Source organism: Leucopleurus acutus, assembly GCF_964270905.1.
Source record: "Leucopleurus acutus genome assembly, chromosome: 19".
Classification (NCBI taxonomy): domain Eukaryota; kingdom Metazoa; phylum Chordata; class Mammalia; order Artiodactyla; family Delphinidae; genus Leucopleurus; species Leucopleurus acutus.
The window spans coordinates 28,994,091-29,008,694 of NC_139161.1; the positions used below are offsets into that span (position 1 = coordinate 28,994,091).

A 14,604-nucleotide genomic window follows, 5' to 3' on the forward strand; every position below is an offset into this window, starting at 1 on the left:
ATATGAAATGATACCATTTTAGAACTATTTCCTAATAGAATACATTAACGTTTTGCAATTTTATCAAGTTATTAACAAAATGTCCTATTTTCCCTTCATTTATGCTGTACAGATGATAGGCAAGTGAACTTCCCCCCACTCTATACATATAAAACCTAACCTTCAATCTAGGATGAGTATATCAGCTTGGATGGATCATAGGAGTATGTTACAAAAAATATGAAGACTTTGGTAGTGATTAAAGGATTCATGCTGCTTTGACTAAACACTGTTAGGAAAGTTACATTTAAATCCTTAAAGGTAAAAAGGAATGATATATATCCAATATAAATGCTGAGCAGCCATGAACTACCACAAGAATATTTTTAATATTTGGCCTTAAAAGTAAGACATTAAGATACCAGTTATGAGATAAATTTTTTTTAAAAAATCAATGAAATCCACAAAAGCTCCATTTTGAAACTGGGATTAGGGAAGGTACAAGAATAGAAACAGAGGTGCTGAACCTCTTACCTGTTGATGTGCTCCTTCAACATAATACGTAGCTATAAGCACAGCAAGCAGCAGTAAAAAAGACACCACAACGCTTTGACGATGCCATAATCTTAAAAACAAATTTAAAAAAATGAAATATGTCACAGTCTCAGTTTCAGGATTCATCACTCTCAAAACATTTCTTATTGAAGCAATTAGGTTACTTAGCTCAGCTTTAGAAGTTGTTCTTGCTGGATTGAGCTCTTTTGTTCTTAAACATTATGGTCTCTTGGGGGTACAGAAGGGGGTCAAGACCAGATACTTGGGTATAGAATCGAATTTCTTATTAGAAACCCCATTGTAGGGCCTTCCCTGGTGGCGCAATTGGTTAAGAATCCGCCTGCCAGTGCGGGGAACACGGGTTCGAGCCCTGGTTCAGAAGGATCCCACATGCCACAGAGCAACTAAGCCCGTGCGCCACAACTACTGAAGCCCCCGTGCCTAGAGCCCATGCTCCGCAACAAGAGAAGCCACCACGATGAGAGGCCCACGCACGGCAGCGAAGAGTGGCTGCCACTCACCGCGACTAAAGAAAGCCTGCGCAGCAACGAGGACCCAGTGCAGCCATAAATAAATAAATAAATAAGCAAACATAAACAACTTTATAAAAAAAGAGAAAGAAATTCCATCATAGCCTTTCCCATACCCCAAAACTAATCTTTTATACATATCCCAACTTCTAATTGGGACAGGCATTATGATATAATGGAAAGGGCACTGGCCTTTAGTCAGAGGACTTGGATCAGAGTCTCTTAAGTACTGTACTTTGAGTAAGACACTCAACCAATCTGATTCTGTTTCTTGTTTTTAAAATCATGATGATCATATACTTATTTTACCTTCTTCATGGAATTGCTATAAGGATCAAATGAACTTAAAAAGTGTTACAGGGCTTCCCTGGTGGCGCAGTGGTTGAGAGTCTGCCTGCCGATGCAGGGGACACGGGTTTGTGCCCCGGTCTGGGAAGATCCCACATGCTGCGGAGCGGCTGGGCCCGTGAGCCATGGCCGCTGAGCCTGCGCGTCCGGAGCCTGTGCTCCGCAACGGGAGAGGCCACAACAGTGAGAGGCCCACGTACCGCAAAAAAAAAAAAAAAGTGTTACAAAATGCTTTATAAACTGTGAGCACATAAAAAGGTAAGATATTATTACAGATAACTTGGAAAAGTAAACCAGAAAATGATTAAGGCAAGTAAAAGTTCAACTTGCTCTTTACAATATCAGAAACAGGGCTTACAAGCACTAAATTTAAAGATCGAACACAATTTCCATGGCAGAGTCCTTTTTTATTGGCTCCAACTATCAGTAGTGACACGTATCCTGAACCTTGACCTACTAAAGAATCAGTGTATTTAATGTACTCAGGCCTGATTTCTCCTGAAGGTAAAGCCAGAAGAAAAAACTTCTTGTTTTCAGTGTTCTCCTCTGCATAAAAGATTCAACATGAGACAAAGGTCAACTGTAACAATCCAGTGAACAAAAAAGCAACAAGTTTCCCTAATCTATTTTTCTTCAAACTACACATAAAAAGGAAAATAAGTATGTTCCTATAACATTCTAAATTTAATTAACCCATTTTGATAGAGCAGGTGGCAGGGAGACTGTTGAAGATTTCTAAAATTAGTAAATACGGTTTATATAAAAGGAAACGGAAGACTCTTTACCTTGAGGTCCATTCCTTCAAGATTACTAGGATTTCCAGAGAAAAATACTGCAAGGTAACGAGTGGCTGTCTCCACAGGACAATATTCTGCCTTTCTTCCCGATCCCTCCTCTTCTTTTCATTCACTGAAGAGGGATCTGAAAAACATTAGTGTAGAAGTTAAAACAGGATGCTCACTTTTTCCAGTTACTTTCATTATTCACCTACCTTCCCATCCCACATCTGAAGGACTGCATATAAACCTCAAAAAACAATCTGGTTCACATTGTGACAAGTCTAGGCTATGTCCTGCTGTTCTACTCTTACCATTATTTTTGGAGTTATTTTATTGTCAGGACACAAGTTTCTTTTCTTATACATTACTGGAATGCTAAATTAGCCCACTTTCTATGAAGGGCAATTTAGCAGCATATCATAGAACAAAGTGGTTTAGAGCTCAAAACGTGAATGCAAACTACTTGGTTCCAAATCCTGGCACTGCCATCTACTAGTCATGTGATCTTGGGTAAGTTAATTACCCTTTCTATGCCTCAGTTTTCTCTTCTCTAAAATGAAGATAAAAATAGTACTTACTTTTTAGTGTTTTGTAAAGATTAAATGAGTTAATACATGTATGTATATGTGCAATTAAGGTTAGTTATTATTGGTAATAATAGTAACTCTCTCAGCATCATCTCTCGAAATTATAAATGCATATACCCTGTCACCTAATAATTCCATTTCTAAGAATGATTAGCTGTAAGGAGAAATGACTTTTGTACAAGTTTATTCAATACAGTGTTATTGGTTCTAGCAAAATATTATAAACAAATGTTACCAACAGAGGACAGAGGAGCTATTAAAATATGATAGACTTGTACAATGAAATACTAAGCAGCCATAACAAAGAATAAGTTCTTCATGTACAACCTCTAGGAAATATTAAGTAAAAAACCCCAAACAACACACACCATGGTACAGAATAGAAAGTGTGTCATTCTAACATTAATTTTAAATTCCAAAGGGGTGGGCAGTAGTGGAAGAATACATAAATGTATGTGCTTGTTGAAAGAAAGGAAAGAAAAAATAACATGCAAAAGCTCCTAATGGGATGAGACTACAATATATGCAATGTCTATTTCCAAATCCTGAAACTCCTGTTGAAACGATGCAAAACTTATTGACAACCAAAGTAACCCAAAAGTCAATAAGTGCTGCAAAATACGTTCTGCAAGGCAATGCAGTGATCAAAACAAACAAATGGAAACTACTACTTCAAATAGCTTGCAATTCTACTAATAGAAGAAAATTTCTATGATATAATATTACCATGCTGAAGTATTATTTGCAATGTGTTTGAGATGCCAAACGATTTAGAAGTTAAAAAGAAAACCATTACAATTAACAGAAAAGGAAAACCTTTCATTTTCTTTTAAACAGAAAAAGGAAAGTTCCTACTTAAATCATCTATATAATAGCTGTAATTTTCCGGGTAAATGTGTGAATAAGAGTCAAATATACTGAAATTCACCACAAATTCCTAGTTTGGTTAAAATATAAATTTATTTGTTTCAAACTAAAATTTAAAAATAAATCCACAATAATCACATTCTGACTTTTTGGATAATTATAAAATTAGGATTAGCGTAATAAGTAAATTTATAATCTACTTCTAACATTACAAAATAGCATGATAAAACTAAGTGCCAAACAAAGCCAAACAAATATTTACCACACCACAAGATTAAAAAATAATAATCTTGTACCTAGAACACTGCTGATGGCCAGGCTGCTTCTGCTATCGCTGTGAAAAATCCCCTCATAGGCCCTTATATACCCATAATTTAATTTACTATGAAGATGAAGCAAAAGATAATCAATCTTTTACAAGATTTATAAGAACTTTATGTATCCTATATTATTATATAAGATATTATTTTGTTAACAAAAGATAATAAATATTAGATATAATATATTTCTAATTTATTCCAATGAAAAAGATATCATTTAAACCCATAGATCTTCTCCCTCCAAACCACCATACTTCACCTGTGAAGTTTCCATTATATTGTTCCTTGTTCATTGCTACACGTCTCTGGTCACAATTTTTTCCATTCTCTGCCATTTCATAGATCAATAACTCTTGAGGAGCTAATAAAACAAAATAAAATCCAGTGATATGTTACATACTTCTGCTTTGCATCTGTGGCTGAATGAAACTGAATACAGAAACAACATGGGAATAATCCCCACATGCTATCTCAATAATGTGTTTATACCTTAATTTTCTCTTTTATAATCAAGATTTAATAATTTGTATAGAAACTGTAGTAGAAGTATTAAAAATATAAAAGCCATGTTGTTGTAATCCTTTTCCAAACAGTTATCCCAGTGATTTTCCAGATTAAAATTTGGAGGCAATTTGTCCACACAAGGATATAAAATACTAGCACCTTCAAGTACTGATAACCTATAAGGTCTAAAGTCTTTCTAATTCAAAATTGAATACCATACATACTACCTACACAAATTTTACCAATCTTTCTGTCCTTTTAGCATTACTTTTAAAAAATGATTATATTATCAAACATGTCAAAAATGCTGACACACAGATCCAAGATCAATTTTATTTAGGAAACAATTCTACTGAAAAAAAAAAAGATATGGGCACAGAAGGTGAAAAATGTTTAAGTTTAAGATAAGTTAAATGTACTCTTTATAGCATGATTCATATTATAGGTATAGGTATAAGATATAAATTTTTACTTTAATACCTGTATTACAACATATAAATTGTGCTGACATAATTATTCTACACGAAAACACCAGATTACCTGTGCAGGTATCATTCTTTCAGGTGCTGGTAAAGCAAATCTTTCTACTCAAAAAGCATATCACTTCAAAGTCTCAATGCTGAGTCCTCTGCATGTGTCATGAGTCCTGCTACTCTTATACTCAGCTGATTAGAATATGACATGGTCATGGGTTCAATCTTCCTATGGTTTGTTAGCTGGAGCTATTTTATCTCTTGACTAAAATTCTAACCATATTTTAGGCCTCATAAAGGAAAATAAGTGAAAGACTATAAAGACAGAACAAAGAGCGTACATTCATCACTCCAACAGAAGGTCTCTCCTTTTAGACACAATCCATTTGAGGACACCTGTGTTTTGTTGCCTTCATTTCTCAATAAACAAATAAACATATTAGGAAATAAAGTATAGGTTTCCATTAGCACAGATGGATAGCCTGGAGCAGATGATTATAAGTCTAAAACCTAGATTTGCATACCAGATTTGCCACTAACTAGTTGTGTGACCTTAAGCAAGTCTCATTTTTTCTAGATCTTGATTCTCTGGATCTACAAAAGAAGGACAAAAATTCTCACTTTCACAGGATTAATGAGGATGAAAGAGTGTGTGTTTGGGCATGGAAGGGTGTGTATAACTATAAATGGCAATACATGGAAAGGGTAGGAGGTATCTGACACAGTAAACCTAGAAACTGTCTATACTAGAGAAACTACTTCATAGCACATGCCTCACTGCTACCATATCAGTGACGTCAGTGTCTTTCATTCAACACTCATTATAAAAGTTCTGGGGTCAGTAATGGGCACTGAAGATATAAATGTGAATAAGACAAGATCCTTCTCCTCGAGCAGGTCATAATCTGGTAGGGAAGCCAGATGAGCACAAGACTTCAATTATAATATAAAACAATGAAACAGATATACAGCAAATAACTTAGTGGGAAGAAAACAGGTTTTAGAATCTAACAGAACTGGATTCAAACCCAAACTTCACAAGTATCTATTTTGAGCTTTGGCAAGTTTCTAAATCTCCCTAAATATCACTTTCTTTAATTTGTAAAATAGAGATAACATGACACACAAAGGGTTACTCTGAGGATTAAATAACGTAATGTACATAAAGTACTAGTATATTTTCCCACCTTTCTATATGAACTCAATATATACTGGTTTATAACGATGATAAGGAGAAAGAAAGTACAGGAAAAAGTATGGGAGCTCAGAGGGCAATACATTCAGAGTAGTACCAGAAGCTGAAATTTGATTCTGCAAATTTAAGTCAGAGTTCTGTGAAGATGTTTTCAAAAGACAAGCAATTACAAAAAAAGAAAGACGAAGATAAATTGTGAAACTCTATAAGATCAAAGCATCACAATAAGTTCGCAAAATGTAAATCTATTCCACAAATCATGCTTTCTGGTTTTATTAATAAAATTAATAGAATATATTTGAAATTGACCATATGATAAAGGAGTTAAAGATTTTCCATCTTCCAATCATTCAACTTGAAGCCATACTTAAGTTCTGAAAACTGTGCGAACTCATATTCAGCCAAATTCTATAGGCAATTCATTTTAGAGATGAACAGCCCTTCACCTACATCACAATAAATAACATTTAATTACTCTGTGATGAAAAGATATAAGAAGGCACAAAAGAGCTTATGTGTTATGAAGAAAACACTCTAAAACCTTTCCCCTGCAAAACACTGATAATTGAGCTCATTTCCCCAGTTATACTCCTTCCCATAGTATCATCTTTAAGAGACGGAAAGAGTTTTATCCAAAACAACTTGGGTCCATTTAAGTTCTTACTTAATAAAAATGGTATTATGCAATTATTCAAAGATGTTTTTAAAGACATTTCAACAGGAATTTTTATTTGAGCAAATAATGTGTTCTTACTCAATATGCTAAAAAAGAAAACAGTCTACAGACATTTCCTACTCAAAAAATTCTCTAGAAAAAAAGTCTGGAATTTTGTTTTGTAAGAAATAGCATAGGAGACTAAGTTATTTTCTTTTAATCCGCCTACTTCTTTACAAACAAAATAAATTCACAGTATAAAAAACAATTTTGGGGGGCTTCTCTGCAATGGTTAAGAATCTGCCTGCCAATGCAGGGGACATGGGTTCGATCCCTGGTCAGGGAAGATCCCACATGCTGTGGAGCAACTAAACCCATGCGCCACAACTACTGAGTCTGCAATCTAGAGCCCATGAGCGACAACTACTGAGCCTATGTGCCACAGCTACTGAAGCCTGTGCGCCTAGAGCCTGTGCTCTGCAACAAGAGAAGTCACCACAATGAGAAGCCCGAGCACCGCAACAAAGAGTAGCCCCCGCTCACTGCAACTAGAGAAAGCCTGCACGCAGCAACGAAGACGCAACACAGCCAAAAATAAAAATAAAAATAAAATAGAGGAGGAACCAAGATGGCAGAGTAGAAGGACGTGCTCTCACTCCCTCTTGTGAGAACACCAGAATCACAACTAGCTGCTGGACAAGCATCGACAGGAAGACACTGGAACTCACCAAAACAGATACCCCACATCCAAAGACAAAGGAGAAGCCACAATGAGACAGTAGGAGGGGCACAATCACAGTAAAATCAAATCCCATAACTGCTGGGTGGGTGACTCACAGACTGGAGAACACGTATACCACAGAAGTCCAGCCACTGGAGTGAAGGTTCTGAGCCCCAAGTCAGGCTTCCCAACCTGGGGGTCAGGCAACGGGAGGAGGAATTCCTAGAGAATCAGACTTTGAAGCCTAGTGGGAATTGATTGCAGGACTTCAACAGGACTGGGGGAAACAGAGACTGCACTCTTGGAGGGCACACACAAAGCAGTGTGCGCATCGGGACCCAGGGGAAGGAGCAGTGACCCCAGGGGAGACTGAACCAGACCTACCTGCTAGTGTTGGAGGGTCTCATGAAGAGGCGGAGGGGTGGCTGTGGCTCACCGTGGGGATAAGGACACTGGCAGCAGAAGTTCCGGGAAGTACTCCTTGGCAAGAGCCCTCCCAGAGTCTGTCATTAGCCCCACCAAAGAGCCCAGGTAGGCTCCAGTGTTGGGTTGCCTCAGGCCAAACAACGAACGAACATCAACAGTCAAGAGGATTAAAGTTTTACTGAGCTCTGCCCACCAGAGCAACAGCCAGCTCTACCCACCACCAGTCTCTCCCATCAGGAAACTTCCACAAGCCTCTTAGATAGCCTCATCCACCAGAGGGCAGACAGCAGAAGCAAGAACTACAATCCTGTAGCCTGTGGAACAAAAACCACATTCACAGAAAGACAGACAAGATGAAAAGGCAGAGGGCTATGTACCAGACGAAGGAACAAGATAAAACCCCAGAAAAACAACTAAATGAAGTGGAGATAGGCAACCTTCCAGAAAAAGAATTCAGAATAATGATATTGAAGATGATCCAGGACCTCAAAAAAAGAATGGAGGCAAAGATCGAGAAGATGCAAGAAATGTTTAACAAAGATCTAGAAGAATTAAAGAACAAACAAACAGAGATGAGTAATACAATAACTGAAATGAAAAATACACTAGAAGGAATCAATAGCAGAATAACTGAGGCAGAAGAATGCATAAGTGACCTGGAAGACAGAATGGTGGAATTCACTGCTGTGGAACAGAATAAAGAAAAAAGAATGAAAAGAAATGAAGGCAGCCTAAGAGACCTCTGGGACAACATTAAATGCAACAACATTCGCATTATACGGGTCCTAGAAGGAGAAGAGAGACAGAAAGGACCAGAGAAAATATCTGAAGAGATTATAGTTGAAAACTTCCCTAACATGGGAAAGGAAATAGCTACCCAAGTCCAGGAAGCACAGTGAGTCCCAGACAGGATAAAACCAAGGAGGAAACACGCTGAGACACATAGTAATCAAATTGGCAAAAATTAAAAGACAAAGAAAAATTATTGAAAGCAGCAAGGGAAAAACAAAAAATAACATACAACAGAACTCGCATAAGGTTAACAGCTGATTTCTCAGCAGAAACTCTGCAAGCCAGAAGGGGGTGGCATGATATACTTAGTGATGAAAGGGAAGGACCTACAACCAAGATTACTCTGGCGGGCAAGGATCTCATTCAGATTCGATGGAGAAATCAAAAGCTTTACAGACAAGCAAAAGCTAAGAGAATTCAGCACCACCAAACCAGCTCTACAACAAATGCTAAAGGAACTTCTCTAAGTGGGAAACACAAGAGAAGAAAAGGACCTACAAAAACAAACCCAAAACAATTAAGAAAATGGTAATACGAACATACATATCGATTATTATCTTAAATGTGAATGGATTCAATGCTCCAACCTAAAGACACAGACTGGCTGAATGGATACAAAAACAAGACCCATATATATGCTGTCTACAAGAGACCCACTTCAGACCTAGGGACACATACAGACTGAAAGTGAGGGGATGGAAAAAGATATTCTATGCAAATGGAAATCAAAAGAAAGCTGGAGTAGCTATACACTCCTATCAGATAAAATAGACTTTAAAATAAAGAATGTTACAAGAGACAAGGAAGGACACTACATAATGATCAAGGGATCAATCCAAGAAGATATGACAATTATAAATATATATGCACCCAACATAGGAGCACCGCAATACATAAGACAACTGCTAAGAGCCATAAAAGAGGAAATCGACAGTAACACAATAATAGTGGGGGACTTTAACACCTCACTTACACCAATGGACAGATCATCCAAAATTAAAATAAATAAGGAAACAGAAGCTTTAAACGACACAATAGACCAGATAGATTTAATTGATATTTATAGGACATTCCATCCAAAAACAGCAGATTACACTTTCTTCTCAAGTGCGCATGGAACATTCTCCAGAAAAGATAACATCTTGGGTCACAAATCAAGCCTCAGTAAATTTAAGAAAACTGAAATCATATCAACCATCTTTTCTGACCACAACGCTATGAGATTAGAAATCAATTACAGGGAAAAAACCGTAAAAAACACAAACACATGGAGGCTAAACAATACCTTCCTAAATAACTAAGAGATCACTGAAGAAATCAAAGAGGAAATCAAAATATACCTAGAGACAAATGACAATGAAAACACGATGATCCAAAACCTATGGGATGCAGCAAAAGCAGTATTAAGAGGGAAGTTTATAGCTATACAAGCCTACCTCAAGAAACAAGAAAAATCTCAAATAAACAATCTAACCTTACACCTAAAGGAACCAGAGAAAGAAGAACAAACAAAACCCAAAGTTAACAGAAGGAAAGAAATCATAAAGATCAGAGCAGAAATAAATGAAATACAAACAAAGAAATCAATAGCAAAGATCAATAAAGTAAAAGCTGGCTCTTTGAGAAGATAAACAAAATTGATAAACAATTAGCCGGACTCATCACAAAAAAGAGGGAGAGGGCTCAAATCAATAAAATTAGAAATGAAAAAGGAGAAGTTACAACAGACACCGCAGAAATAAAAAGCATCCTAAGAGACTACTACAAGCAATTCTATGCCAATAAAATGGACAACCTGGAAGAAATGGACAAATTCTTAGAAAGGTATAACCTTCCAAGACTGAACCATGAAGAAACAGAAAATATGAAAAGACCAATCACAAGTAATGAAATTGAAACTGTGATTACAAATCTTCCAACAAACAAAAGTCCAGGACCAAATGGCTTCACAGGTGAATTCTATCAAACATTTAGAGAAGAGCTAACACCCATCCTTCTCAAACACTTCCAAAAAAATTGCAGAGGAAGGAACACTCCCAATCTCATTCTATGAGGCCATCATCACCCCGATACCAAAACCAGACAAAGATACTACAAAAAAAGAAAATTATAGACCAATATCATTGATGAATATAGATTCAAAAATCTTCAACAGAATACTAGCAAACAGAATCCAACAACACATTAAAAGGATCATACACCATGATCAAGTGGAATTTATCCCAGGGATGAAAGGATTCTTCAATATACGCAAATCAATCAATGTGATATACCATATTAACAAATTGAAGAATAAAAACCATATAATCATCTCAATAGATGCAGAAAAAGCTTTTGAAAAAATTCAACATCAATTTATGATAAAACCTCTCCAGAAAGTGGGCACAGAGGGAACCTACCTTAACACAATAAAGGCCATATATGACAAACCCACAGCAAACATCATTCTCAAAGGAGAAAACCTGAAAGCATTTCCTCTAAGATCAGGAACGAGACAAGGATGTCCACTCTCACCACTTTTATTCAACATAGTTTTGGAAGTCCTAGCCACGGCAATCAGAGAAGAAAAAGAAATAAAAGGAATACAAATTGGAAAAGAAGAAGTAAAACTGTCACTGTTTGCAGATGACATGATACTATACATAGAAAATCCTAAGAAAACTACTAAAGCTAATCAATGAATTTGGTAAAGTTGCAGGATACAAAATTAATGCACAGAAATTTCTTGCATTCCTATATACTAATGGTGAAAAATCTGAAAGAGAAATTAAGGAAACACTACCATTTACCACTGCTACAAAAAGAATAAAATACCTAGGAATAAACCTACCTAGGGAGACAAAAAACCTGTATGCAGAAAACTATAAGGCACTGATGAAATAAATTAAAGATGATACCAACAGATGGAGAGATATATCATGTTCTTGGATTGGAAGAATCAACATTGTGAAAATGACTACACTACCCAAAGCAATCTACAGATTCAATGCAATCTCTATCAAATTACCAATGGCATTGTTTACAGAAATAGAACAAATCATCTTAAAATTTGTATGGAGACACAAAAGACCCCGAATAGCCAAAGCAGTCTTGAGGGAAAAAAAACGGAGCTGGAGGAATCAGACTCCCTGACTTCAGACTATACTACCAAGCTACAGTAATCAAGACAATATGGTACTGGCACAAAAACAGAAATATAGATCAATGGGACAAGATAGAAAGCCCAGAGATAAACCCACGTACCTATGGTCAACTAATCTATGACAAAGGAGGCAAAGATATACAATGGAGAAAAGACAGTCTCTTCAATAAGTGGTGCTGGGAAAACTGGACAGCTACATGTGAAAGAATGAAATTAGAACACTCCCTAACACCATACACAAAAGTAAAGTCAAAATGGATTCTAGGCCTAAATGTAGGACTGGCCACTATAAAACTCTTAGAGGAAAACATAGGAAGAACACTCTATGACATAAATCTCAGCAAGATCTTTTTTGATCCACCTCCTAGAGTAATGGAAATAGAAGCAAAAATAAACAAATGGGACCTAATGAAACGTCAAAGCTTTTGCACAGCAAAGGAAACCATAAACAAAACTAAAAGACAACCCTCAGAATGGGAGAAAATATTTGCAAACGAATCAACAGACAAAGGATTAATCTCCAAAACATATAAACAGCTCATGCAGCTCATATTAAAGAAACAAACAACACAATCCAAAAATGGGCAGAAGGGGCTTCCCTGGTGGCACAGTGGTTGAGAATCTGCCTGCCGATGCAGGGGACACAGGTTCGTGCCCCGGTCCTGGAAGATCCCACATGCCGTGGAGTGGCTGGGCCCGTGAGCCATGGCTGCTGAGCCTGCGCGTCCGGAGCCTGTGCTCCGCAACGGGAAAGGCCACAACAGTGAGAGGCCCGCGTACTGCAAAAAAAAACCAAAAACAAAAATGGGCAGAAGACCTAAATAGACATTTCTCCAAAGAAGACATACAGATGGCCAAGAAGCACATGAAAAGTTGCTCAACATCACTAATTATTAGAGAAATGCAAATCAAAACTTCAATGAGGTATGACCTCACACCAGTTAGAATGGGCATCATCAGAAAATCTACAAACAACAAATGCTGGAGAGGGTGTGGAGAAAAGCGAACCCTCTTGCACCGTTGGTGGGAATGTAAATTGATACAGCCACTATGGAGAACAGTATGGAGGTTCCTTAAAAAACTAAAAATAGAATTACTGTATGACCCAGCAATCCCACTACTGGGCATATACCCAGAGAAAACCATAATTCAAAAAGACACATGCACCCCACTGTTCACTGCAGCACTATTTACAATAGCCAGGTCATGGACGCACCCTAAATGCCCATCGACAGACGAATGGATAAAGAAGTTGTGGTACATATATACAATGGAATATTACTCAGCCATAAAAAGGAACGAAATTGAGTCATTCGTTGAGACGTGGATGGATCTAGAGAGTGTCATACAGAGTGAAGTAAGTCAGAAAGAGAAAAAAGAAATATCGTATATTAACGCACGTATGTGGAACTAGAAAAATGGTACAGATGAACTGGTTTGCAGGGCAGAAGTTGAGACACAGATGTAGAGAACAAATGTATGGACACCAACGAGGGAAAATCACGGTGGGGTGGGGATGGTGGTGTGCTGAATTGGGCGATTGGGATTGACGTGTATACACTGATGTGTATAAAACTGATGACTAATAAGAACCTGCTGTATAAAAAAAAAAAACTAATACTAAACTTTCTTTGGGTTATTTGTATGGAAATATGTTAATGTAAATGTTTCAGACATTACATGAAATTCCTAAGGATCTTATATGTTCTGGTATAATGTTATAAGTCATAATTCTAATTATTACTTTAAAATGTATATCTCAGAAATAACTAAATATTACTTTAAAATGTATATCTCAGAAATAACTAAATAACTAAATAACTAAATTTCCTTGTCAATTGCATTATGAACTTCCATCAAATCTTTAACCGTGGTCATTTTTAAGTCTTTTGTCATTTACAGACAGTTCTGGGTATACTCTGACGCTTTTGCAAAAATGTTCCTATAAAAGAGTTTCATCTTCAAGGAATTCATGGAAAAGACTCTGACAAGTACACGTTTCTGGTAACTGACTATACTGCTGAACTGAATTAGTGAGCATTTTCAGAACTCTAATGGAAAACTGATGAATTCATAAAGATCAAGATAAAAAAAATTAATTACATGGGACTGAGTGAACTGATGAGGATGATTATAACTTTTGTGACTTTCTGTTTGAATAAAAAAAATGTTAAAAAGAAAAAAAGAATGGATGTCGAATTTTATTAGAGGTGTCTTTTTTATTACTTTACTGTTTACTAACAGATTTCCCAATATTGACTACATTTCTACAAAATCAGTGTCATTTTTTATACTTTTAATGTAATGTGGGACTCCGTTTGATACTAATTTATATTTACATCAATATTCAAAAGTGACTGTTTTTAGTGCTATCTTTGCTAGATTTTATCAGTGTTATTGTGGCTTCATAAAGAGAACTGGAAAACTTTCTGTGTGAACTAGAACAACTTTAATAGCAGATCCTCTTGAAAATGGGAAAAAATTTACCCATGAAATAATGTGGGCCTGGAGCAATTTTTAAAGAAGTAGCTCTCTGGTAACTTTGTTTTGGCTTTCAAATTTATTTTGAAAATGGAGATAACCCAAAGGTATATCTGCGATTATTTACTTTTCTCATTCCGAATTTTATATTTCTGTATCATCCCTTTTTCCCTTTATTCAGCTAGCATAGTTTAGTCTACCGTTTTGGTTTTCCCTTCCAAAGAACCAGCTCTTATAATTTCTGACTATA

At 36.5% G+C, this 14,604-nt stretch overlaps 1 protein-coding gene across 2 annotated transcripts in view; it reads right to left on the bottom strand.

The window, feature by feature from the left end:
• Nucleotides 1-14,604, bottom strand: part of VMP1 (vacuole membrane protein 1) — a 130,129-nt gene that overhangs the window by 100,471 nt on the left and 15,054 nt on the right. For both annotated transcript variants that reach the window (XM_082860175.1, XM_082860176.1), the window contains exons 2-4: nt 4,225-4,326; nt 2,198-2,333; nt 514-604 (exon numbers count right to left, since the gene is read on the bottom strand). In XM_082860175.1, coding sequence (XP_082716301.1) covers nt 514-604; nt 2,198-2,333; nt 4,225-4,300 — 303 coding nt within the window. In that variant the 5' untranslated portion in view covers nt 4,301-4,326. The remainder of the gene's footprint in view (nt 1-513; nt 605-2,197; nt 2,334-4,224; nt 4,327-14,604) is intronic.